The 27,977-nt window shown below is 44.2% G+C and overlaps 1 protein-coding gene across 2 annotated transcripts; it reads right to left on the bottom strand.

Moving 5' to 3' along the window:
- Positions 1–4,759: 4,759 nt before the first annotated feature.
- On the bottom strand, positions 4,760–10,098 carry BAMBI (BMP and activin membrane bound inhibitor). Of its 2 annotated transcripts, none has more exons than XM_048837778.2 (3): positions 9,674–10,098; positions 5,984–6,259; positions 4,760–5,499 (listed from the first exon to the last, which is right to left on the bottom strand). In XM_048837778.2, the coding sequence occupies exons 1-3, from the start codon at positions 9,747–9,749 to the stop codon at positions 5,081–5,083; spliced, it is 771 nt and encodes a 256-aa protein (XP_048693735.1). In that variant the 5' UTR covers positions 9,750–10,098; the 3' UTR covers positions 4,760–5,080. The 2 variants fall into 2 exon arrangements, with proteins under 2 accessions (XP_048693735.1, XP_048693734.1); XM_048837777.2 differs by having other exon boundaries at positions 5,972–6,259; positions 9,674–10,097.
- Between the last annotated feature and the right edge of the window lie 17,879 nt (positions 10,099–27,977).

Genomic DNA, 27,977 nt, shown 5'->3' with positions numbered 1-27,977 from the left:
AGGAAGATGAAGATGCATCTGTAACCAAGTAAACAAAGAATTGCACGCACCTTCCCCTTGTCTGTGTTTGTGCACATGCAGTATGGGACACCATCTATTTCTGTAAAGTTTCTCTGGATTTGTACAGGAGCATATCATGCAATAACAAAAACTTGATTTCCAAAGCCCTGGGTCATGACAAAGAAAGAGAGGCCCTCCTGGAATGGCACCAGGGCCCAGAGTCTGACCTCAGTTACACTCGCTTTAATCTGGGGTAAATCTATTGACTTTGGTGGCTTTACTCCAACTGTACACTGGAGTAAGTAGGAGCAGAATCAGACCCCCAGAGACACACCCAGAGCTGGCTACCCAGCCTCAGCACTTTGCTACTAGAAGTGGCTGGTTCCTTTCAAGCTCTCTGCTCAGCCTGTAATCACCCAATATTGAAACCAGATTTACAGGCTCTTTGGAAGAGAGGTCTGTGATTTCCAAACCAGACACATTTGGTATTTCTGAAAAAGGTCAAACCCCCTCTGGAGTGAAGGGTTTTTAATAGAATCAGTTCAGCAGGAGCTAAGAAGACATACAAACCCGACTGCTCAGGAGGCAGAGACTGGCAGAGGCGTGCGAAAAGCTACAACCATTATTCCTTTGAGGAAGAAATCAGGGAGAGAGGGAAGTACAGGGGAAGCTCATTTACATCTCGGACATTTGATTTCATTTATTCCACTTTGAGGGACGTTGCAGTTAGAATAAAGGGGGGGAGGGTGCAGTTAATGCACTCCAGAGCTTAAAGTGGTCTCAGAGAAAAAGGTAGGGTTTATCACTGCACTGTAATGAAAATTTAACCTTCATAGCAAAATGTTAAAAGCCCAAGCTGCTTAAAGATATCTCCTTATCAGCACCCATCCTCAGTCAGAGGGGCTCCCATTTTTTGGCCCGGAAACATTTCCCTCCCTGCTTAGATGATAAGCTATGTTCTGTGTTTGCATAGGACCGAGCATGACTGGACTCCTAGGCATTTTGGTACTACAAATAAGGCTGTTAGAAAACTTATTTCATTCATATTTTGGAGGTGTGCAGGTACTACAAGAAGCAGCACAGCAGAAATGCCTATTAGTTATAAATAACACCTGCCTCAGTTAGCAAACACTGAATACAGGCCTATTGTGTTGTCAGGTGATGATGATGGGAGGCTCAATTCTCTTCACCCATTTTAAGTCTCAGACTCTCTCTGCAGAGGCAGTTTTTGTAAATTCATTACCACCAGCACAGCTCCAGCAGGGTAGCAAAGGTGGGAGTACTAGTATGGACTAGCCCAGTGCCTCTCAACCTTTCCAGACTACTGTATCCCTTTCAAAAATCTGATTTGCCTTGTGAACCCCCAAGTTTCCCCTCACTTAAAAACTTACAAAATCAGCCATAAAAATCCAAGTGTCACAGCACACTATTACTGAACAATTGCTGACTTTCTCATTTTTACCATATCATTATAAATCAATTGGAATATAAATATTGTACTTACATTTCAATGTATAGTAGATAGAGCAGTATAAACAAGTCATTGTCTATATGAAATTTTAGTTTGTACTGACTTTGCTAGTGCTTTTTATGTGGCCTGTTGTAAAAGTAGGCAAATATCTAGATGAATTGATGTAGCCCCTGGAAAACATCTGAGTACCCCCCAGGGGTACATATACCCCTGGTTGAGAACCACTGAACTAAGCCACCCAGAATTAGAAGCATGATGTGGGCACAATTCTGGAAGCCATCTGTCCTAGGAGGCCTAGCATTATTATCCCTGGCACAGCTTCCCCTGCAGGAGAGAGAAGGCTTTATGATTGTGCTGTTTCACTGGTGCCACTTAAAAATCTCATTCAACATTCTGAAATCTTTTATTCCAGATCTCACATGTTTAACCCAAGCAGTTTACACATGGAGTAAAGGAGACAAGGAAAAAGAAGGAATCAAGTCCTATATATCATCTAACACATGAAGATAGGCTCTGCTTGTTCCTGGTTTCTTCAGATCTTTGACTGCAAAGTTTTCGGTGAAAACACCTTGTGAAAATATCAGACCAGGCCAGTCACTAGTGTAGCACTGCTAATTTGCATAAGAGAGCAGAGCTAATTTGATTTCACAGTATGGGTTTGCCTAACCAGAGCTAAGGTATGTGGCAGAAAAGAAACAAAGGAAAGAGTAAAGAGACCTGTGTTTCACTGTGAATGGATTTGGAGGTGAGGAGGAGGGCTAGGTGTATGGTGTAGCCTTGACACTTATGAACTGTGACAGTGACCAAACCCAAGTTCAGTTACATGAACAGGACAGCATCCTAGAACAGCTTGGGATGCAGGTGCACGGCCCTGTCTCAGCTGCTAACCAGAGAACTGCTTGCACACTGTAGTGGGCAGGAGTCAGAAGATAGATCTACAATGCAGCTGAGAGCATGCTTCCCAGCTGGGCTAGACAGACAAGCATGAGTTCAAACAGCAGCATAGCTGTGGGGCAGCTGTACTTAGGCATGAAGCCCAAGCTAACTACATACTCAGACTGCTAGTCTAAGCTCCCACTTGTGCTACACCCTCCTGCACTGCTATTTTCAGAGCAATCAGAGCTAGCCTGTGTCTGTCTGCCTGAGCCAGGAAGCATGCTCGTAGCTTGTACAGCTACCCACAGTGAGCCTGCGGTTGCAAACTGCTCCAAATGAGGCAGGGCAAAGCAAGCACTCCTGTTCCCCTCACAGCTTCAAAAGCAGCATCTCCACTGCAAGGGGGAACAGTAGAGTATCCCAGCCTCATTTGCCTGGTGTAAGTAGGTCCTTAGGTATTCAAAGCAGCAGCAAATGATTCAGATCACAAGATGCTTAAAATGACTATGCAACTTGCTGAGAAAGAAAGGGAATGCTTCCCCAGAGGGTTGGGAGGAAACCCTGGCAAGGTTTAAATACTAGTCCCTGAACCCGATTTAATCCCACATCTGTCACTGTGATTAGATTTATGCTTAGACTGAACTAGGCACCACTTCCATGCCTTATTTCAATTCAATAGTGGTTCCCCTATACATAAAAATATACTATTGCTAGGAATGACTGGTGTATTTGCGTAAACAGTGACCAACCCTAGACAAGCATTTAATACAAATTAAATCACAGAACAGAGGGGCAAGCAATAGAAGACCCAAGAACATTTTTAAATATCAGCTGGAAGGGAAGATAAAGTCAGATCCTTACCTCAGCTACACCTATACAGTCATATGGACTCCAGTGGCAAAAACGGTGTAACTAAAGGGCAAGACAGACTGGGTATGACTACACTACAGTTAAAAACCCATGGCTGGCCCATGCGAGCAGACTTGGGCTGGAGCTGGAGAACTGTACCAGGTGAGAGGGTCCCACAGCTTGCCCCAACAGCTATACTCCCCGTAAAACAGATCTCCTAAGGACTCTGCTGTGAAGGTAGCATAGACTGGAGGACTACACACACAGGTAAGAACTCTGGGCATTCTGATTCTACATTCAGCTATGCCACTGACTCACTGTTTTGACCTTGGGCAAGTCATTTCATATGTACTTCAGTTTCCCAATCTGTACAAAGGGGATAATACTTACCTACTTCAAAAGGGGGTTATGAGGATTAGTCAATCTTTAATAGTGATTTGATCATGTAAAGTGCTAGGTAAGCACTACACTGTAGCCAGCTTTTTCAGGTAGTTCTTCAGTTCATATTGCTCATTACTCAGACATCCCATTTATGAGAACACTATTCTGGGTTTTGTTTTCCCCAAGATCATGGCACCTGCTTTTCCAGAAAGTCCACTTTAATTACAGCGAAAAACAGAACAATAAATATGGCCTCAATTGCTCCAGGGTCTTTAACTAACCCTGAATCTATTAAATAAGGCCAACTAATGGTTTTGAAGGAGGAACGATAACCAAGTGCACAAATTAGAATGGGAAGAAAGCAGTCTAGGCAGAAATACCACAGAAGGAGCTGGGGCTTATCATAAACTGGATAATGAAAAAAATGTGTTCAACACACAAAAGATGAGGCAGATGTTATATTCAGATGTTTTAATAGGAGCATCACATTTAGAAAGGTCAATGTGGCTTTTCTACTCCATTCTTCTTGCCAATGAACTGAAGTCCTGTATGACACAGGGTAACACTAAATTAATTAAATTTAAGTTTGTGAGGAGAAAGTGTTTTTTTGTTTTGTTTTTTTAAAGTCATTTTATGAAAGTTAAGAACTGTAAGGAAAGTTTGAGAGGACGGGCCATACTGAGCCAAGACTCAAAAGATTTACTTGCCCCCTGTGTAGGTAGATGAATACAAAATATATTTATGTAAATTAAATACAATAAATAAAGAGGAGGAGGGACAGTTAGTCAAGAACAGAACAAAGTAATCAGCCTTAGCTGCAACAGGGAAAATTAAGGTTATGAGGGGGAAAACCCCCCAAAGAAAAAAATTAATCTTTTCAAACAGTTCAGCAATGGAATAACCTGACAAGGGAAAAATGTGGACTCACCACTACATGACATTCAGAGATATTCCTGAAAGAGGATGTCAGCACTAACAGTCACTTCTGCCACTCTGCAGGAAGATGGACTTTACAGGAGAACAGATTTCAAGACTTCCTGCAATTCTATTCTGAATGTTAATGTCATCTCATAATAGCTTTTTTAAAAAGAAAACTATTGTCTTCTACAAAAAAGTCACAAGGAAGTTTCAGACAAAATATATATATTTAAAGATTCTTTACAATAAGTCAGGAAACATAGAAGCTTTTATACAGTTTATTATTTAGATCAATTCTCAGCTCCCTACAGCTCAGAAATCCCTGGTGACAGTGTGTACAACTTCTAATTTTTGCTTTCATAACTTTAAAGCAAACAATACATTGAGTGTATTTTACTCTGTGCAAATACGACAACTTTTGGAATCCTTCAGAGGAAATATCCAAGATTCTGTTTGCAGAGATCCTCTCTCAAAAGATGATTAATGAAAGTTTGCTTAAGATAAAGTGCTCCTGTCCAGCAGAACCCAAAGGCCTTTGAGAGTTTTCCTAGTAAGTTTAGCTCAGATTTTAAAAAAAAAAGTTGGTCATACAAATTCCAGCTTTCCATGCCCGCTGTACATTCCCCAGTGGACTAATGAAAGAATTTTATCATTGCTGAGGTCTGTCTGTCTCATTTTATCACAGCTCATGCAGCAGTTCTCGTGACCAGTTACTGGCACCATGCATTCCAAGTCTAACTTTGCCACCTGTCCTTTCTTCGAATGATGTCCATGAAAACTGTAGTGCAAACGGGAGAGCATTTGCTGTCGTTGATCTTGCAGTCTTTTGTTTTCACTCCTGAGCATCCGCAAAGCTAGCATGATAAGCAGCACTAAGATCAGCCCACCAGCTATGGGAACAGCAATTACAGCTGCTCTGAACCACAATTCTTTTGAAGAGGTCAACTCCTGAACCTTTGTGATGAGATTTCTGCTGTTGTCATGCTGATATCTGCTCCCCTGTCCTGCAAAAAGTTAAACAAAGATGTCAACTTTATTTCAGTCTCAGCTAAACAATTGTTTCAAATTTAACAATTCCTTAAACCACACATGAAAAGCTGCTGCTGGTAATCATTTAACATCACACTGGAAAGTATCTACAAATAGTACTTCTACAAATTGATCTGAACCATTTCTAAAACAAGTTAAGATAATATATTTTTATTACATTGGCAGTTGATCTAATATGAATGCGTACCACTGTACAATTGCCTCTTAGAAATGTTGAGAAGCAGGCATGACAGGCAGACATCTAATGCTAATGCAGACATAAAAGCTACTCAGCTTTTAGAGATACATCTCTGCATCCCGCCACATGCTTCTCCCTCTGGTATCTCTAATTACATTAACAACAAAGTCAATAGCAGACATACAAGGTCTTGGCTGTCACAAGCCTATAGATCAGAGAAGACATTTAGTTGAAACTGCTTTCTCTACCTGAGGTCTCACCCTTGGGAGGAGAGAGAACATCATGCAGTCCTCTATAATTGCACATATCTTCATGACAGCATTCCAATGTGGGCATGGTGGTGCCAGAGTGGTTTTGTGCCTGTTTAGCTTGGCAGATGTCAGCTGTGTTTGCAATAGAGTCCAAGCAGCCATGAGTAAGTGGGGAATTCGTGTTCTGAGGGTCAAGCAGTCTGGAGAAGCAGGCATTAAGCTCAGATTTGCACATATAGCCAGTTGCAACACAGTGCGCAGCATCACAGTAGCATCTAATTTCACCTAAAAAAAAGTCAAGTATTTTATTCCTAGTTAGTACAGAAACTCACTTGCTACCTCACAAATTAACAGTGGGCGATTACAAAATGAACGAACTCAAGGGTACAAACTTCTGGTCACTGTAGATTGTAAACCCTGCAGAGCAGGGCTTGTCTGTTTTTGGTTTTTGTATGGTATCTACCACCCTGGGACCCTAATCCCAGTGGTGCCTTTGGGCACTAGCCCAATACCAATATTTACTACTACGATATACTTAATTAAAGCGGAGTATATATTAAAGCAGGAATAACTGAAATGTCACACTTCAAACTTCTCATTAAAACTAGGGTTTTTTGGGTCATACTGCTAGATAAGACATACATAACCACATCCGCATAATAGCTAGGTATTTTTACTACTTACTAAACATGAGCATTCGACAGGTGATCAAATCCATCCTTATTTAAGAGGCACGATCTCCTCACCCCCACCCCACCCCCCAAAGCTAGTTTGAAATAGCATTGCTATAGTGTTTTAAAATTTAAATCATTACTGTTGATGGTTGATCATTCTAAGGTTTTTTGATTTTGGCACATTTAATTGGAACTGCAGAACTGTTTGCTCTCTCTCAGGGCTATGCCAAGGTTTAAGAGCTTTAGCTAACACCTTATAAAGCTATCAGCTAGAACCATTAGAATCTAGAAATGGCAAGTCAGGAAGATTTTTACTATATGAAATTGGGCATCTATTGTGCTCTCTTCAGAAAAGGAACTTTTTCTATGAGGAGCTTTTCATGCAACAGGGCTTTTTAAAGTCAGTTTTATAAAACAGGGACTGTGCAGTTTACAATTAGTGGTTTGTTTGCCAAAGTCAATTTTTCAACCCAAATGGAAAATCATAAGAAGGGGTGCGCTTCTGCAAGGCTGAAATCGCCTCCCCCAAACCCCTAGTTTTTGCAGGCAATCCAACATGTGGTCAAAAAAGGGGAAACGTTTAGACTGAAAATCTTCTTCTACTGGTTATATAAAAACAATCTCTCATGAAACCTCAAAAATTTCTGAAGGGAAGCAATAAAAGTTCGTAATAAAATGCTTCATTTTGTGCTCTCCAAACCACGGTCATGATTATATACATCTTGTACTGTCAGGAAAATGTATTCTTTCTAGGCAAGTCATAACTCAACCTATTTCAATATGCCAACAGTTCAGAGAATTAGAGGACAGCAGACTCTGGAGCCATCGTTACAAGTGGGGATTTACTTAGACTTTCAATTCAGTTAGTTGGAGTACTTCCTACCACAGAGGCAGTGAGTGAGCCTTTAAAAGTCAGTTGAATTATCAGACTTCTGCACAGGTTTATTTTCAGAGTATGTTTTCTAATGCAAGAACTGCCTTTTAAATATCCCCTTCCCCCTTCGTATGGCCAGGAGAGGACTCAGTCAAATTAACTTCCAGGCTTCAGCCCATCTAGGCTCAGCTCTCCTGGTAATGCTGCTGCAGAGGCTCTGGACCCTGAAGTCTCTGCTGCCCTTTAATAACTCTGCTTAATAGAAGCCAAATGACAGAGCACCTCTCTCCCCAGTCTGCATTAGCTCCCTTGGGCCTTTAGGCTAAGGAGCCCAACTTTCCTTAGTTTCATAAAAGTCTCCCTTCCAATAAATTTGTGAACAGCTTTTCTCTGCTTTCTTATGTACAATCACTGAGCTTGCTACTTTTTCCCCTGCAAAAAGGGTCTATGACAGCTACTATTCCGTTAGAGCACATTAATAAAAAAATGCAAACAAAGAACAAAGTTGACTGTCCTTCACTGCTCTAAGCTCAGCATGGGGAGGAAAATGAAACAATAAGCATACTTCTATTTTAACTGTTTATATGACCCTGTTTAAAATTCTACATTTTACTGACCTAAGACAGTCTTATAAACAAAATCTGACAAGCTAGTCATCGGGTTATTACAACTCCATTTTAATTAAAGCCACATTTTTGTTAGAACAGAATGGACTTTGTATTACTGTATTAAAACTGTATTTCTGTCAATTCATAAAGTTTCTTCCTGTGCTATGCAAAAAGGCCAGAAAGGGTATTTGGTATTTTGAAACAGAACAATGCCCTTCTGTTCTCTCCTCTTCCTTGTTACTGTATATAGCTATTAAAGAAAAATGTCTGCTTTTAGTCAAGATGGCTACAGGAGAGACTGCAGGCTTCTCTTAAAGCTTTTGAAGTCAGCAGCAGCCAGAAGTCTATGATCCCCTAATTATATCATTATCAGGCACATAGTTTCAGTATCTGTGACTTCACATCACTCAGTCACTCCCTGTTCTGCCTGCCTTTGATGGGGCCAGGCAGCTTCCCTCTGCATGCTGCAAGGGCTGTTATTTAGGGTTAATTACACCTTTACTTCCAAAATAAATAAATATGGTAGCACATCATCACTGAGCTAGTTTATCCTTTAACCTCCTCTGTGAATCTTGGCAATTATAGGGAGCCAAAAAGGTGACCTTTCCTCCTTAAAAAAAGGACCCACTAAGCAGTCACTGAAGTCTATGGAGACAGTGTTAATTTAATTTAAGTGTGTTTAAACTACATACCTATTTACCGGAATGTAGCATTTGCAACAAGACGTTAAACACATCTCTAATCCACTACTAGTTTTAAAAGGATTAGAAAAAGAGGGTGGGGGGCCGGAATCAATTCCCTCTGATGTACTTTCCTTGGGTTTGTGTTTTTTTTAATAAACACTTGGGGGAGGCGAGACTATCCGCCCTACAGTAAAACCACGCCAGGGCTCCAAAAGGGGCAGTGTGTCTCTAAGATGGGCCGGCTCCATGGCTGGAAGCGTTCAGAAGTTCATTGAAGGCAGACTAACAAAAACATTTTGACAACCGCTTGCCCTTAAGGTCTGACTTACATCAATGAACGGGGGAAAGCCTCTGGCAGCGGGCGGGGGGAACCAAGTACCGCTCCTTCCAAGAGGCGAGCTTGTCCTAGCCTGCGAGGCTCAGCAAGGAGGAATATTACACGCCAACAAAGGCTTGGCAATGGGCTTCAAAGCCAGCTCGGAGCCCTCTGCATGGAGCTCCCAGCGCAGCCTGGGAGAGGAAACCCACGTTCAAGGGAGCCTCCAAGGAGGGAGTGCGGGGCTGAGGGAGGCTGCGCCCTCTGGCACTGGGGGCTCAGAGCTACCCCCGCAGCACCACACGCTGCCCCCCCCCCAGGGCACGCCCGCACCTTCCAGCCCCCGCAACTCAACCAGCCCCTTCTAGTCTCACTCCTCCCTGCAGCCCGGGGCTATTGCCACCCCAACAGCCGCCACCGCACCCCCGTGACGCCGCGCACAGCTCTAACGACTCCCCGCGCCCCCGGGTCCCCCAGTCGCTCGCTCCCGGCACCGCCACGGAGCTGCCCCCGCTCACCCCAGCGCCGCCCCCGGCCCCCTCACCTCTGGTCAGCAGGATGGCCATGGCGCACAGCTCCAGTTGCAGCCAGATGAAGCTGTAGCTAGAATGGCGATCCATTTAACCGCCCCGCCCGGACCCGCCCCGCCCGGCCGCTCGAGGTGCCCTCCAGGGCTCGCTTAAGCTCGCAGCGCCGCACTCGAGGGCCCGGCGCGGGCAGCGCAGGGACTCCAGCTGCCCGCGGCTGTCTGCGCCCCGCGCCCCGCCAGCGCAGCCCAGCTGATCACACGCTGCGGCGGCCGCTCTCCAGCCACAGCTGCCGCCGCATGCGGGTGCAGGGCGAGCCCGCAGCTCTGCCCGGCCAGGGCGCCCCCGCCTCCGGCAAGCGAGACACGCGCAGCGCCGCGGGCTGAGCTCGCCGCTCCCGCAGCCACCGACTCGGGCTCTGACCCAGGCAAGCAGCGAGCGAGCCCAACGCTGTAAATAGCGCGGCGCCGGCCGAGCCTGCCCCGCCGCCCGCCCCTCGCCCCGCCCCCCCCCCGCCCCCAGCGCCGCTCTCGTAGGTTCCGCTCCCCTGCCACTCACAGCAGCCGGGCCGGGCTGCGCCTGGGACTGGCTGGCAGCCTGCGGCCGCCCCGCCCCCGGCTTGCGAATGGCCCGGGCGGGGATCCGCGATTCATGCCCAGGGCAGCGAGGGGCGGGGCGGAGGCAGAGCGCCCGGGTGTCCCCGCAGGACAGCGCCGTCTCCGCGGAACGCAGCGCGCCCCCCTCGCCCGCGTTCACAGCCGCCTCGCAGCCAGCCTGGGCCCCCCCCACACACACACACCCACCCCGGAGTGTTTCTAATCCAACACTTCCCCCCCGCCCGCCCCGCCTTGGTGCTCAGGGCCCCGATCCGCCAGCGCGTAAGACCCAAACTGTCGGGGGACACTTGCCCAAACCCAGCCCTGCCTCGCCCGAGGGGGAATGGGCCGTGAGGACCGAGCCGTTCACGGGGCGGGCGGGAGATCATTTCAGGGAGCGCCAGTACGGGCTGGCCCGGAGAGCCACAAGCGATCGGCAGAGCCAGGGCTGCGCAGAACAGACACGGCAAACCAGCCCCCCGGGGTTGGACGGGAGCGTATCGTTTTCATCTGTTCTGTATTTATTTTTTCGTGATCAATACAGCCCCGGCAGACAGACGGTTGGCTGCAAGGAGCCGGACTGCTTGTTGGGCTAGATGGAGTGGGAGTAGCCGGCAAAAGACACTTAGCGAAAATTAGCAAATCCAAAAGCACCAGGCGCCAGTGAGACGACACAGACAGAGACTGACACTCAATTATCCTCCAAACAATCCCAGGCAAACACACAGGCTCGGCCTGATCAATATCAGCCCCGAAGTGATCTCCTTAGTGAGATGCTAATTCATTTATTAGTACATTGTCTGAACTCCGCAAAGCCGCACCCACCAAAGCAGCTTTGCTCTCCGGGATTCCCACCCACCCCTGGAAAACTTTGAAATGTTATAGAATCAAACCCTATACTGTAGATACATCTACTGGGAGACTTTAACTGTATGTATTGATTTACACACTTCATACTGTAACGACTTTATGCACTTACAATACTTCCGTCACAGTGATTTAGGCGCCACATTTCATGTTTAGGTGCCATGTGCCAACGTGGGACGATGGATCTTTTGAGTAGAACACAGTACACTCGGGAGAAATCACCCAGCTCATCTGCATGCGTGATTAAGGGGTGTACAGGAGCTAAGACAGGGGGGGATGGTTCACGAGCACAGAAAAGAGAACCTTGAACAGAAAAATTGTGAAAATTGAAAAAGTGAATTAATAGACATTGCCCTACATTTCATTCCACTAGTTCCAAGAAGAGGGAGCTCCCAGGACTGTACCATAGGTAATGCAGATGATTATAAGTATTACAGTATATTTATGATTCACTACCATTAGTTGCATCTCTCTAGGATGTTCCTTTTAGAACTCAAACATTTGTTCATTTTAAATTCCAGTGTTTCCAACAAGATGGTCTAAAGATGAAGGAGGGGAGTTTTCAGGCGAAATCAAGGACAGATAAGGGGAGGGATGCTTAGCATGTTTCATGTAAAGAGGATACGGGTAGTCAGGCCTGGCAGGGTGGAGCGGGTACAGAGCTGGGACTCATGAAACCTTTCCATTCATGGCTTTGCCACTGACCTGCTGCTTGAGTTGGGCAAGTCACTTCACCTCCCTGTACCTCTTAAGGCAAGTGGGGCTCCTCTATAGTGACAGAAGGAGAAGGAAAACTCCAGTTTCAAATCAAAACCGCCAAGTCTGGCCAGCAGTGTTTGTAAAAGGTTGTGCCAGTCACACTTGCTGTTCAGACACTACCATGGACTACCCTCTTTGCTTTATAAACAGAAAGCCATATTCAATGAATAATTAACAAATCTGTTTGCTTAATGGCAAACAAAATTTAATGCAAAATTAAAACCAAATGGCTTAATCTCCAGTTTCTGTGTTGAAGGCCCACGCTAACCAGGCTGCAGAGGAGAATTCAGCACTGAAATAATTTTAACTCACCTTTTAACAAATTCCTTTCCTCCTTTGGCACTTTCTCTAGAATGCAGACATTATGTGACAACCAACGTGGATACCAGAAATGTCATTGCATCAAGCTTTTTAAAAGGCTAGTGAGAAACCTATGTTTGTCCTTCATGTCCCTCACAGCTAAGAAACAAATCTTATTTCTATTAAATCAGAATTTTGCTACTGCCAGGTATTAGGAAGAAACATTCCCCAGAGACTGGTTATTTCATAATTGTCCACTGAGATTTCTTGCACCTTTCTCTGAAGTGTCTAGTGCCGGCCATTGTCAGACAGGATGCTGGTCTAGGTGGACTACTATTCTGATCTGATGGGCAGCATTGCTGTAGCCATGTTGGTCCCAGGATATTAGAGAGACAAGGAGGTGAAGTAACACCTTCTTGGACCAGCTTCTGTTGGTGATAGAGACAAGCTTCCAAGCTTACAGAGAGCTCAGGTCCTGAAGAAAAGCTCTTTGAAAGCTCAAAAGCTGGTCTCTCTCACCAACAGAAGTTGGTCCAATAAAATATTACCTCACCCACCTTGTCTCTCTGATCTGGTATGACAGTTGCCACGTTTCATGTGATTTCAATGGGAGCAGCAGCAGGCCCTGGCTAGTGCATTCAACAAATATAGCTGCAATTAACTCGCTTTCCCTTTTTGCCAGCTACATTTTTACACAGATGCTGGAAAAGGAGGTTATAATAAGAAATTACCTTCAACCATGAGGTCATACCTTTTCTGTAAAGAAATACTATAGCACACATTGAGTTTGGATAGTTTTCCTTCACATATTGTTCTGAAGGCTGCCTCGCTGTTGAAATATATTTACTAACTTTATTTTCTATTGTCATTACATTTTATAACCCCTGATTTCTACAGGATTTGCACACTGACTGTTTTGTTCCCCGTTTATTGGCTCTAAATATTTGGTTTTACAGCTCATGCAAGTATGCCGGATGATACATGTATAATAAGCTAATGGCAAAATTTACTTCTGACCTCTAAATTTGAAATGATCTGTAAGACCTTAAAAATGTTTTAAATTCAGGATATAATACCATGTGCAAGAGAGTCAGTCCTCCCCTGAAAGAGAAGGAGGAAATATGAAATATCAGAGTGAGCTCACTCAAATTTACTTTAGCAATAGGGGACAAACTGAATCTAAAACTAATTATAATGGTTTTATTGAAACTCTCTTGTGATTTACATAGGTGTAATGTGTTGTACCACAACCTTTACAGTTTTGCGGCACATATTTGAGATGTACCACAAAGTTATTTTCTAATGTTTGTTTCTGTTTAGAAATTACAACTCACCAAGGTCCACGATGCCACATCACCCACTGATGGATTTACAACTGAAGCAATGTGCTGCTGGTGCCTTTTATTTGTACACATAGGAAAATCTCAATTTGCCAAAGTAATTTATAATCTTCTAGCTCAGCATTTCCTCTATGTTCGCAGAGCTGATGACAAGTGTATTTAGCAGGCGTCACTGTCGTGTGTGGCACGTATGCTCTGGAGTTGGTTTGTGTTTATTAAGTCGCATTGTTGCACTAAAGTAATATGAGAGACTATTTCTGAATATTACAAATGTTCTGTCATACTGAACAGGCATAGACTCTAATATCTTGTCTAGAGGGCAATGTGTTTGAAATCAATTTTAAGAGGCAAAATTTCCTCAAGAGCTGTCATGTTTGAGTTGTGATCTAAAACACGTCACCTTCTGTTTTCAAGCCATACAGATGTTTGAAGTGCCACAGCTGGGAGGGACTTGCAGGGTGCAAGTACTACTCCCCAATCTTGGCTCCCTAGAAACCTGTGGAGTTCATTCTCCAGGGGATCCCCTCTGGCTTGAGCCGTGGAGAGATGTGGGCAGGTGACAGGAGGCATGGCGTTTGACTTACTCATGACTACCACGTTTCCTCCTCCACTCTGATTACTCGCACAAGCATTCTGCATAGGAAGCTGTGCAGGGTTTGCGTGGGGTCCCATGACGGACCATACTCAAACAAAATAATTCAGCTTTTGCAACACTAGTTTGCTTCTGTTTTAGAGGCAAAAGCAAACAGGGACAGACTTGGCCCATAAAAGGGACAGGAGACAGGCCCAGCGCAAACCAACAATAATGATATGTTCTGCAACAAGAAGGAATGTGAGATAATAACTACAAGGAACCAGCAAGCAATGCACCCAAGGCCTGAGGCAGCATGAGGAGGTGTCTGTAACAATCATGACAGAGCAGCCTGGAGCCTTAACTTGTAATGACTATGTAGCCCACATATCAAAAGGCTCTCCCACCAACACACACAACTACAAACACAATGAAGCCCTTTGAAATGAATACTGAATAAAAGAATAACATGGTTTCAAAATAAACCTCCAGTGCACCTCAAGGTAAAATATACTAGAAATCTGACCTGATAAGCGTCTCTGCCTGTCAAAGGAATACATTCCATCTGGACCAACTCAGGAGGATATGCAGAGACATTGCAATTGTAAATACAGGGATACCAATCAAAGTAACAGGCCCGTTCAGAAAGGCGTCACAAATCTTATGAACTGTGTTTGGGTTTTTTATATTGTTTTGTAGGCTGATAACTTCAGCCCCAAGTTTCAGCCAGGGGTGTTTAAAAACAGCCATCATATAAAGCAATGATTAGTTCAAAATAAGCCCCTAGAAGTTTTGAATAACTTAAAATTTTGAAGCCCCTTGACAGACCCAAAGATCCTCCTTGTACACACAGTAGCCCAGCCCAGGCCCTGCTTTCCCTTACCTTTGTCCTCAGATTCAGAAGAAGGCCCAGTATCTTCCATCAGGAGCATCTGGACAGCTCAGTCTAAGGTGGGATCTCACTTTCATCTTGGGGGGGGGCTCCCAAGTGACCACATCCCATACTCTTGTGTTGTGCAAACAGCCTGCCCTCTCTCTTTAATTTTAGCAATCTCATAGCTTTCAAATCTAGTGCCATCTGGCATTTACATCCCAGAGAGCACTGCCCTGTTATGAAATTCCGTCCCACAATTTGTACAGGTATTATTCCAATCCTTTTCGGTAGCTTTGCTTCCTGCAAGACCTGACTATTGGAAGATGACAGAGGTGATAAGGAAAGCTGGAACCACCTGACCAAAGAGAAAAGCAAAGCAAATGAATAAAGAAAAAGAACGGGCATTGTATTTTTTTTTTACTTGACAGTGTTTCCAGATTACATCTCTGATTCCAGGAGAAACTGCCCTTCCTTCCTTTTCTACATTTGGAACTGAAAGACCTCAAGAAAGTTCAGCTTCTTCAATATCCTCCCTTCTGCCTTTCATTATAAAACAGCTGCAGTGCTATTACCTATTTCTGCTGCTCCCTAGCAAGTATTTGCCACTAGAACCTATAAGCAGCCTTGAAACCTGACTAAATAAAGCTACAATGAAATTTCAGTCTGCACGTGCCCTTGTTTATTTTGGGTTTAAATGAGCATCTCCTGAAAAGTGCTTCCCAGTTGGAAATTACTCCCTCATCCAGCAGCATTTGACATTACAATACCCTCCTGGTCATTTTTTAAACTTACCGAGTATTGGCAATTTTCCACTGTTAGCCCAAATAATTGGGCTTAACCCTTCGGTCTAACTTTATGAAATAGAGATTGTGTCTACACAGTATTGTGTATTTTTTTGAGATGAAAAATAAAGCATATTCAAAGTGACAAAATAAATTGATAGTTGCAGTTTACTATAAACCTGCTAACATTCATCATCTGTCTTTTCATTATTATTGCAGCACTGCCTCAGAGTAAGTTGCATTCCTACCTATCCAAATACAATATTTCCTTATTTATCTGCCTGAGCCACAGCTGCATTTGCCCGTATTGCAACATAAGACATTCATTTAATCAACAGAGAATGATTACTATTGTATTTGGCTGATTAAAATTAGCAGCAGAAAGCAAACAGTAAACAAACTGTACCCTTTCCTTTCTCTGCCGTGAAATGATTTTTTGGGCTGGAAATCTCATCTATGCTGGATACTGAAAGTAAAGAAAACCGCTTGAGAAATGCTTAAAGAATCACCGGTGCAGCATTTATTGGATTACTACCTCTGATAACTGCTTTGGGCAATTTTTTGCTGTTGTAACATATTACACAGAACCAGGAGGCCACTACATGCAACTTCTGTCACAACAGGAAAAGACAGCCTGGCCCAGCTGCCAAAGCAGAGATGCTCACTTATTCTCCAAAATCCTCCTTTCCCATTGAAGAACCTCTAGTCCATGCTCTTGTCATGTCTCACCTAAACTATTGCAACTTTCTACTTTCTGCCACCTCCAGTCAGTCCATACAACACTGCAACCAAAGTCACTTCCCTTCTTTTCTGATCCTGTTACCACCACTCCCCTTCCCATCCCTGCTAACTCCTTACAGTTGCCCACTCCTATATCTCCAGCCCTTGTTTCCTAGCACACCGCCCTCCCACAAATGCCATCTGCTCTTAACTTCTCCCACCTCACCAAATCCTTTGTCTCCCCCTAATGGCAATTCTATGCTATCACAATGCTTGGAACATTTCTGTGCACTCTACTCCAGGCCTAGGCTAAAAATCTCACTTTCGTCCACTTATAAATATAAGTAAAATTACCATAGACAATTGTAACAATGCATTTATAGTTAAATAAAAGAATCAAAACACCTTCAAACCCTGGAACCAACAAGAAGGCTGCACAAAATAAACAATCCAGCTCACATGTCTTGATGTCATGTTTTCCCTTTCTTTTCTCCTGCATATGGTCTAAGGCCTGACCCTGCAAAGCCCTACTCATATGATGTCAGTGGGGCTAATCACATGAGCAAGGATATGGTTATTATCCTCTTATTATTCCAACGAGGTGCAAGGAGTGGCAGAGTAGGGCAGTTCTGGCTCCAGGCCAACCCTACGACTCAAGCAGTGCATAGTGGCCAATGATAATTGTGCCCTAGCTATTTTTTTAAGGGTGACTGAGTTTCATGTGGTACACACTAGAGAATTTGTGTCTGATCCTGCAAGATGCTGAGGACCCACTTTCCAGCGCACCCCCTGTCCTGCTCCGTACCTCACAGGATCAGGCCCTTCATGTCCTCTATATTTGCCATCCAGATGGCATCAATCACCTCTCCTCATTTCCATTCCACTCAAACTGACGTCATGAGTTATCCTAATAGGAGGTTGCAGAGACTCTTTAAAGCTTCCAGAAAATGAATAATTTGCCTGACGTGCTCATCGATGTACGTTTTCCATTTCAAACTAAAAACGCAACTCGCACCACTCATGCCTCCTTCCTGTCAACAGCTCTGCTTGTGTCCTCCTGGAGGAATCACTGCTGGGAGCTGGGCCAGGAAGCTGGCTAGAGGGAAGCCTGACTGAGGCTGGAAAAAGAGCAGCAGCCTGAGAGATTCCCCCAGGGGGAAATGTAAAACACTGGAGAGCGGCAACAATTATTGCAATTGGAGGTAATGAGGCTGAGGCGCCAGCTCCTGGTCTACTTAGCATCACGCAGTACAGAGTGAGAGACACACACACAGGAGACTCCTAGCCCAGCCCCAATTCTCCCTACTGCAACCCAGCCCTACTCACCGTGTTCCCTGCCTGCAGCCTACATCCAACTCTTCCCATTACAGTGCCCGCAGCTGAGCCCCAGATCCTGATTACAGGCTTCCGGGCTGCAGCTCCCCATTCAGCTGCAGCATGGCCACGCACAGGGCAGGGTTCCCGGCCCTGTGTTAATTCATTGGCATTGATTTTGCTCTGGGTTGTGATCACCAAAGAATCCAAACTGAAAGGGAATGGGGAGCCAATTTAGACCCCGTTCTTTATAGGGCTGCAGAATCCTTTCTAGCTCTCTTTAGGTAGTTGTATGTCTCCCGTCACTATAGTATGAGAGCACCTCCCAGTCTGTACTGTATGAATCCTCCCAGGCCCCCCCCCCGTGAGGTAGGTATTATGATCAGCTCCATTTTACAGATGGAGAACTGAGGCACAGAGTGTCTAGCCCAAGGTCACACTGCAAGCCTCTGGCAGAGAAGAGAATGGAACCCCAGTCTCCAAGGGCCCAGGCTAATCCCCTGACCAGTGCACCATGCTTCCTCTCTGCACCTTTGGGGTCACAGAACCTACCCCTTCTGCCTGCCTCCCCCAACCTTGTTCCCCCACTATTTATCTGGGGCTTGGGGAAGGTTGTCAGTTGATATATGTCAGGAGCAGAGGCCTAGGAAAATGGATTTTGCTGGCCTGGGAATTTATTTTGTGACACCAAATGCATCAGTATCTGCATATTACCTTAGCAATGAAACTGCCGTTCAGGTAATAGTGCTGAGATCACAGCTGATCTTACTCCAATCTCAAGAGAAGAGGTATTTGTTTTTCCACTCTCAATGATTCTTTATCATGCACAGAGAAGCCCTCAAAGTTTTGATTTAACAGAGGAATTTTTCTGATTGTTTTTTTACATTAAATATTGGGGGGGAGGGGTGTGGTTCTGCCCTCCCACCAATTTTATGCCAACTCACCTTCTTTGATATCAGTGCAGTTACTCCTCATTAATTCCAACAGGAGACGTTTCTAGGTCTCGACTTTTCTTTTGTGCAGGACCCTTAGTAGGAGTGTAGAACTAGGGGGAAATGGAATCACCTGAAAGGCTGCTGTCATTTAATTCTCATTTGAGAGGAGAAGGGTAATTAATCAGACTATAAATTTGTTTTGTTAAATCCCACTTAACTCAAACTCCTGACAAACAGCTGGGAGAACAGCTGTCTATGAAAGTTTATCACTGTCCTGGTCTACACATGAAAATTCACACCCCTGAGAGACTTAGTTAAGCCAACCTAAGGCCCAGTGTAGGCACTACTAAGCTGATAGAAGAATTCTAGCTTTCGCCCTTTGAGGAAGTAGATTTACTATAGCGACAGAAAAACCCTTACGTCACTGGAGCAAGTGTCTACACTATAGCACTATGGTGGCCTAGCTGCAGCCCCATAGCAATACTTGTAGCCATAGGGCTGGTCTACACTGAAAACTCGTATTGTCATAGCTATATCTCTCAGGGTGTGAAAAATCTACACCCCGAGAGATGTAGTTATGCTCACCTAGCTCCCCACATAGAGAGCACTAGATCAACAGAAGAATTCTTCCATCAACCCAGCTACTGCTTCTTGGGATGGTGGATTAAATACAGCAATGGAAGAAAGTAATGTCTATGCAGAAGTGTTACAGCGATGCATCTGCAGCTATGGCACTGTATCGTTTTAAGTGTGGACATAGCCTTAGCCTTAATCTCTACTTCAACAGAAAAAGCTACAGCTCAGATATCAGCCTGTTGTGATGACACAGTCTTCTTCTAGCTCTCAAAGATTCCTCCAGCAAGTAGAGGGAATTTAAGACTTGACATTACTGATATATCTAAAGTAAAGAATAAGCAGATTTTGTAACATTATGAGGTTCTCCTGTCGAAGGATCAATAAAAGACCCAAAGAAAAACTCCTTCGTAGTTGACCGTTAAGACTCTGTTTGTGTTTCCATTAGAAGTTCCTAATTTATAACCACAACTAATAAACTTTGCCGCATAAGCTCTTGTGTATTGAAAACGGTATTAAAATTACAAGCTATCATTTTAAATTCTCTGGTGTTTCGTGGTTCTGCTTGCAGGCTGAGGGGCTCTGTAGGGAAGTATGCAAGCTGGGTCTTCAGCGGTCAGTCTGCAAAAAGCAAGCCTAGCACAAAGTGAGTTGAGTTGAATCTCTCTGCCCTAAGTAGCTGCCTGCTTTGTCTCACTCTTTTTTTTTTTTTTTTTTTTTTTGTTATTGTATACTATGGTTCTGGATTCAAAGAAATAAAGTAGTATTACATTGCAAACTTTCAGAAAGAGTATTTTATGTTTTTACGTGGCTTTTCTGTTTGTAGTCCATGAACATAACAGGTCTTAGTTCACAAGGTTTTAGTTTATTGGTGTAACACTGAATCTGATTTAAATACTGTAGCTATGGCTGGGAGATGGGCCTGTGCTGTCAAATTTAGATCCCTAGATTTCCAACCCACCAAAAGTTTGGGCATGGTTGGATCCAGGGTTTTGGCTGAGACAATATGTAATTATTTTTTAAGTTATAAAAATGCGAAACATATTAGCTGTTCTGCGGTCTCCTTTAATTGAGAACTAGTTTTGATTAAAAATATGAATTTTTTTGCCACTTTATTGTCGTCTAAGCGTATTGTGTTAGACAGTGTTAAGCACTGAAAAGCAACTTAACAAAAGAGGTATTCATATTGAATTTCCTGGCTTTTTGTGGGTTTAAGTCAAATCTTTAATACTACCTGACTGTATTTGTAAGGGAGACAGATAATGGTCTTAAATGTATTGGCAGCTTATTATTAATCTTACAGTAGCACTTTGAGGCCCCAACCAGTCTCATTGTGCCAGGAGCTGTGCCAATTTATAGAGAGTCCCAGCCCCAAAGCTCTTACAATCAAGAAAGACAAAGGGTTGGGGGAGGAAGGCAGAGATTACAGTGACCCCGTGACCAGATGTGGAATTGAGAAAGCTCAGGCAAAGTGACTGAGCTTCAGCGAAGATGCAGGGGTCAAAATTAACATTTTAAATTTAAAAAAAAAACTAGCTACAGCCTGGTTAGACAATACATGGGCTGCAGGGTCTGATTATAGATGAGGATTACGCATTGCGGGGAACTCACTGACACTTCCTATACAGAGACAAAGCAAGGTAGCAGTCTGTTAGACAGATCCGTTAAGTCCCTCATTTCGACTGTGACATTTCAGTTTGGGGCTTCTTTTTGTGTTGGTCCTTCCTGGGAGCATCAGTCTCCTGCTCTAGATAGCTGCAGGCTATTGGCAGAGATACTGCCAGGGCACAGCTCAAGGGGGGTCTCTATGGTTCAAGACCTTTTGACTGGGAAGGACTTCTAGTACCACCTTTACCAGGCAGGAAAGGCTACTCTCTTGAATCAGCCAGAGGGGGCCACAGCCCAAGGAGGAGCTTCCCAACTCCTCCGCAGTGCTAATGCTGAGAATGTGCTCTTGTTAGGAGAGAGAAACAAGGAGCTTGAATCAAAGCTAGGTCTCCTCATGTGTCTGAGGTACCCTGAGCTGCTCTCGGTGTTTCATCGCATCATCTAGCAATGCAGCCAATTCTTTTATAAAGGAATTTTCAATTGCTGCAGTTCCCTTTGCAAGGTGTTCGATAAAACTAGGTCTCTGAGAAATGTCTGGTTCAAACAGTGGAGCCTGTTTTAAGAAACCAGAAAAATCAGTTTCCTGTCAGCAGTGCAACCTTCTAGCTAAAAATTGAACAAAACCGTACAGGAAGCCTGGGGGAGAAGTGGACACTTAAGACAGGCTATAGGGTGGAGGTGGCATTAGTGCAGGTTTCACAGGAACCAATTCTTGAACTGTGGGGAAAAACGTTAGCGTATTTATTCTCTGTGCAAACTGCAGAGCCATTCTCATTTGGTTTCCTTGGGAGTGGGGGGAGTGCTCCTAAAGGAACATTTCAAAGTAGCCGTGTTTATTATCTGTGCAGTCTCATGGACAGCCAGATCTGCCTGTGTCATGCCATGTTTGCAGAGTTGTAGCCGTGCTGGTCCCAGGATATTAGAGAGACACGGTGTGTGAGCCAATATCTTTTCTTGGACCAACTTCTGGTGGTGAGAGAGATAAGCTTTTGCACTCACACAGAGCTAGTCCTCAGGTGTCACACCATGTGTGTTTCCTGCCCTCTTGTGGTGAGATGAGTGCTCTCACTCAGCCATGATTTTAGCAGAGGGTTGGAAACTGCTGGTTGTAGCAGGACCTATGCCATGTTAGAGCAGGCTTAGGTATCCAGCAACCTTGTGGATGATACCAAAGCTATCCTTAGTGCCTATCTACAAGTAAAAGGGGTACCACTGGTATGCTGGTATAAAGTGGTGTGGATGCAATTATAGCACCATAAAGGTGCTTTATACGGCTACAGCTATTCCTGTATGGGAGGAAGAATAACTTGTCCTGGTATAAGGCACTTTTATACCAGTATGACTGCACCCAGACTAGCGGTTGTATCAGTACAACTCTTTTGGTAAAAATCACACCCCTAACCAAAATAGTTTAGTGGTGCAAATGCTGTGTGTAGCCAGATTATCTTTTCCCCTGCAGAGAAATTACAAGAAATACTTCACTTCCCATGTGCGGACAGAAATTAGCTTTGAAGAATCAGACCTCAGCTCATGAGATATCCAAATAAGGTGTTATGTGTCAGAGTTCATAAAGTGCATATATAAACTTATGCACCACATATCAGTGGTAAGACAAGTTATCAGGTGTTAAGAGACAGGCAATAACAGATAGTAGGAGACTCACATCAGATAGCGTGTTGCATAACCCAAGCATTAAACTTTAGCTGTGAGAAATCATAAGCCATACTTCAGGCATGTGTCTAGTTGAGTATGGTGTAAAATGTCAAGTAATGACGATGTAAAATCTGTGGAAATTATATGGATAAAAACTACACACTTTTGGGCATCATTAAAAACAGGGTATAACTCATGGAGCTCAAGTATCATTTTACTCAAGCAAATTTTTGGTTTTAAAACAGGGAATCACTAGTGAAAATCAGTCATGCAGCAAGATCAAACAGATTACATCTGTATATGAAGAAATTTCTCAGAACCCTTATGCTCACATTTTTCACCCTCAAATAGCCGCATGATAGGGTGTCAACATTCTCATCAGACAGTACTGATCTCAAAAGAAAATTTCCTCCAAGGAATTGCACATTAGTCCAAACCTAGGACTTGCTCTGGAGCAATCAGATGGGGAAAATATGGGACGATGAAGGGCTAAGTGTTGGCAAAAGTGATGTAAAATGAAATGAAAAACTCAGCAAATTCCTCACAATTGGCGTTTGAGAAGGAGATAGGTGGAAGCAAGCTCAAGGTATTACAGGGGGAACAAGGTTTGCACACTGGTGAAATTATGCAATATGCTGAAACAGGGCTGAATTCAGCCTGGGGTAAGTGGGTGCAGCTCCTTTACTCAGTTACCAAAAAGGAAAAGATTACAGTGAGACAAAGGCCATTAGACTAACAGATCAAGCTGAAAGAAGCTAGTAATGATTATTCTCAGTGCATTTTTTTTACTATCTTATTAAAATCACATATTTTACAGCATTTGCATAACAGTCATCGTAACAGCAGAATTGGTCTAATGCATAGACCTTTCCCCAAAGGTTTGCAGAACAGATCTGATGGCACTTGCATCCAATTTGGGGAATGAAAACATCAGTTATCCAAGTTTTCCAATATGGAGTGCCAACTAGTGGTAATGCAAGAAAAACTGCACAGAACTAGATCCATTAAAGGTGACCTCTCTCTGTGCTTTGATTGCCACATCTGTAAAATGGGGATAATATTTACTCTCATGGTAAAGCGCTTTAAGAAATACAGACAAAATATTATTATTACAGTTTACTGACCTGTAAAACGGAGATAACATTACTTACCTTGCGTGCTGCAAGACTGTTTTCAAAGTGCTTTCAGACCCTGGGAGGTTAGGTGCCTTGTCAGGGCAAAGTATGATTTTATGTCCTAAACCATCCGCCCTAATATAAGTATGGGGTCAAATTTAACTTAGATAAAGTCAATGACCCTCTAGTGAAAGCCTATGGGACCAAATTCAGCAGCGATGGGTGCTGTAAGCTGTGGTGTGAGTTGCAATTGAATGTAAAATTATCAGAATATGAGTGTGTGATGGGGTATACATGCCCCACACTGGAGATGAAGGGGTTAAGGCAGAACTCTTGATAGTGGCAGCCATGCCACCTCTCCCCTGCTGGGCGTGCTCCAACTACTGCAGCAGTATAAAAGGGAGCAGCCTCGCTCAGTCAGTTGCTGACTGCTGAGGAGGAAGGATGCACTTTGCCAGCTCCAGATGGGGAGCAGTGGGAAGCCCAGACTGCGAGAGCCAGAGGTGTTGAGCCCCAGACTGACGCCCAAGGGTCGGCAGACACCCCAGGAAGATTGTAGTTGTCAGGAGCAGCACAGCCTGCTGAGCCTGGAGACACCACCACTCAGACCACAGCAACAGAAATCACGGTAGGAAATAGCCTGGGGGGCTAGCCATTGTCCCCGCAGGAGTCAGTCCGTTTCAAATGGATACTCCTCACCCCCTGCCGACTCAATGGCGAATCCACTCACCACTTCAGGGCCCTGGACTGGACATGGTAGAGTCAGGCTGGCCTGCATCCCCCTATACCCTGCCACCCCACCCTGGGGGTAGCAGTTCCCCCATCTGAGGCTGAGCTGCCTGTGTTGGTCTGCCATCCCCCAGAGATAGGATAGCAGACTGTCTGCTGTTTGCCCTGCCAGAGAACTGGTCTCCCTAGACTGATGATTGTTCTGCCCAGACCACATGCCGGGGCACCCACCCTATGTTGTTATACCAATAAAATAAAAAACAACAAGATCTTATTCAAGGGGAAAAGGCAAAATGCCACATTTATTGTGAATACAGAAAGAATCATAGTAAGCAGTTAGTTATAGCTATAACATTCCATTCAATTCCATATTTATTCACACATTCATTCATACACACACACAGAGGTTCTGCAAGGTTGTTATCATAGTTACCAGCCTTAGAGTTGCTCATGCCAAGCCACTGGCCAGGTGGCCTGGACAGGAGGAGGGAGCAGGGCCTTGTCAGATGCTCATCTGATGCTCCTGGAAGTTGGTTTGCAGAATCAGACCCCAAAGTTCTCACTTTTTAGAGTCTATTTTTATAGGAATTCCTTCCTATGCCAGTCTATGGGAATTGCTTCATCATGCTGTTGCTGAATCAATCAGCAGATGGCACATTCCTGACAGCTCCGTGCTGCCAGATGTTATCTTGTTCTTTGGTTCTCCCGTCCTTGAGGCTGTTGGGTGGATTCCAGTCTGCCCTCCAGGGGTCCTCTGGTTATTTCCACTTGATGCCTTCTTCAGCTGATGGACACTGGATTCTTAGGCTGGTGCCTCCCTGATCATTCAGTTATTATCCACACCAAGCATCCATCCACATACATCCTCTATCTCTATTTTAATCACAATTGTTAACAAAGCGAGATGAATACAACAAAAGGGCAGGGAGTCTCTGGGTGCTGTTTCTGTCGTTACAGAGTATTGCTTTATGTCTCTCTCTGTGTGAGTAGTTGTTGTTACGAAGAATTGCTTTGAGAACAGACTCTGTCTTAGAATGTACTAACACAATTAGCAGCTTGCAAGTTTCACACATAGAGGGAGAGAAACAGTACCAAAACCCAAGAGACCTCTTAATTAGTAATACCCTGGAATTTAAACTATGGGGAATCAAACTCATTTGTGATTTTAATACAGAACTTCTTTAATAAGATCCTGCTGGTTTTTATTTTATTGGTACAACACCTAGGCTGTTTGGGGTGGCAGCCCACCAAAGCCCTATTGACTCTGGTCACTAGGCCACACAGTCCAGAGGCTAAAGGTAGTCCTAGTGATGCAATCACAGGGCCTGAACACCCTTCCCACTACCCCAAAAGGATGACAGGGTATACAGGCCCCGCAATAGAGTGTCAATGATGAGGCACCTCTACTCTATTGTACAGCTGCTTTTCTTACAACAAACCCCCTTCTGCCCTCTCAGCATGTAAGTTACTCATTTTTCAAACCAACAAGTTACCACTTGCACTTCAATTTACCCCTGGATTTACACTACCATTAACCCAAGATGAGTTAACTTTGCTGTTGACCTATTTAACTCTTACCTTGCCTTACTTTCTGTAAGAGGCTGTGCACCCTTAGCATGTTACTTTTCTATTTATTGTATTATATGAATATCATGCATTCATTTAGGGTTTTTCTTGCTTCTGCTTTTGGGGGAGGGAGAGGGCTGTTCATCAGAAATGTGTGCATTGAGACAGCGTCTCCTCCACATCTTGTTTCTTCCTTCAGTTCATTTCTACAGTGAAATCATAATGCTAAATTTGTGACATGTCAATCACTGGGGTGCTGTAAACACAGAATTGATTGCAGGCTCAAGATGAAAAATTAGCTGGGCTGTAAGGAAGCTTTCATCCAGATACAGAAACTCCTCACTTAAAGTCGTCCCAGTTAAAGTTGTTTTGTTGTTATGTTGCTGATCAATTAGGGAACATGCTCGTTTAAAGTTGCGCAATGCTCCCTTTTAAAATCGTTTGGCAGATGCCTGCTTTGTCCACTGCTTGCAGGAAGAGCAGCCCATTGCAACTAGCTGGTGTGTGGTTGGAATCAGGGTGGACTGGCAGCCCCCATAGCAGCTTCCCGCTCCCCTAAGTTCCCTGTGTAATAGCTGCTCAGCAGGCTATCAATTGCCAGCAGTTCAGCTGTCCCTCCCCCCCACTGCCATGTGCTGCTCCTGCCCTAGGCCTTGGAGCAGCTCCCCGGAGCCTCCTGCTTGCTGGCGTGGGGAGGAATGAGAGGGGCTAATGTCAGGGTGTCCCCCTCCCCCCAGCTTCTGCACCCCACTTACCCCATCTTCCATAGAGCAGGGGGGACACATGACAGGGCTCAGTTCAGAGGGAGCTTCCTGGCAGCAGCTGCCATCTCAGCTTGCTGATTAACTTTAAAAGGCAGTGTACTGAGAGCGGGGTCAGCATTCTTAAGGGAGCATTGCGCATCTCTCTCTTTCTCTCACACACAAGATGTATGTCTCTGTCTGCCATGCTGTCTCCCCTCCCTCCATTCGTGCTGCCTTGTAGAGTGTGTGACCACATTAACAACAACGTGTTAACCCTTGAGGGCTCAGCCAATTGCTAGTTCATCATTTAGCAGTAAGGCATTCCCTGGGAAATATCCCACCCTCTGACTTCATCACCTCAACCAAGCTTCACAATCATCATCACTGTGTACCAGTATTAAATTGTTTGTTTAAAACTTATACTGTGTGTGTATATATATCCATATATATATATATATATATATATATATACCATAGTCTTTTGTCTGGTGAAAAAAATTTCCCTGGAACCTAGCCCCTCCCCCCCCATTTACATTCATTCTTATGGGGAAATTGGATTCGCTTAACATCCTTTCACTTAAAGTTGCATTTTTCAGGAACATAACTACAATGTTAAGTGAGGAGTTACTGTACAACAATCTTAAAATGCAGAAATCGAGACAAGCAAGGAAAGGAGGGTGCTTTAGAAGCTCAAACAGACATGGCTGTCTTTGGCAGAAATTTCCCCCACAACTTTGGCCAAATAACCTCTGTGCTTCATTTTCCTGAATCTGGGGTGTATTGCCAGGCTACATTCAAATACAATACATACAAATGTATTGCCAGGCTACATTCGTCGGTATTTGTGTAAAGCCTTTTGGGACCTTTGGATGGAAGGCACTATAAAAGTACAAAAAAGAAAAGTTACTGAGAAAATAAAAATTTGCACAAATGCATTTTTTCACATTTACCCTAAATCTATCTTTAAATTAGTTGTGATAAATATCAGCAAAACACTGTACTTGGATCTCGTATTCAAGGGCCTCACTGAAATGTACTCTCTTATATAGGCCTTGGTTCAGAAAAGCGTTCCTACTCAGGAGCAGCACATGAACATGCTTAACTTTATGCAGCAGAAACATGTTTAACTTCAAGTCCCCGGCAAAATCATGGAGCAGGTCCTCAAGGAATCCATTCTGAAGCACTTGGAGGAGAAGAAAGTGATCAGGAACAGTCAACATGGATTCACCAAGAGCAAGTCATTCCTGACTAATCTAATTGCCTTCTATGATGAGAT

This window comes from Caretta caretta, chromosome 2 (assembly GCF_965140235.1).
Source record: "Caretta caretta isolate rCarCar2 chromosome 2, rCarCar1.hap1, whole genome shotgun sequence".
NCBI classification, from domain to species: domain Eukaryota; kingdom Metazoa; phylum Chordata; order Testudines; family Cheloniidae; genus Caretta; species Caretta caretta.
Note: the sequence above shows the minus strand (reverse complement) of the source record. Positions and strands in the feature narration are given on the sequence as shown.

Bases quoted from the DNA above. Each gene is read 5' to 3' on its own strand.
- BAMBI (XM_048837777.2), bottom strand. From the start codon at position 9,749: ATGGATCGCCATTCTAGCTACAGCTTCATCTGGCTGCAACTGGAGCTG. The intron at 6,260-9,673 runs GTGAGGGGGCCG...ACTTTTTTTTAG, and splicing joins GGCCATCCTGCTGACCAGAG to GTGAAATTAGATGCTACTGT. The intron at 5,500-5,971 runs GTAGAGAAAGCA...AACTTTTTGCAG, and splicing joins TCCCAAGGGTGAGACCTCAG to GACAGGGGAGCAGATATCAG.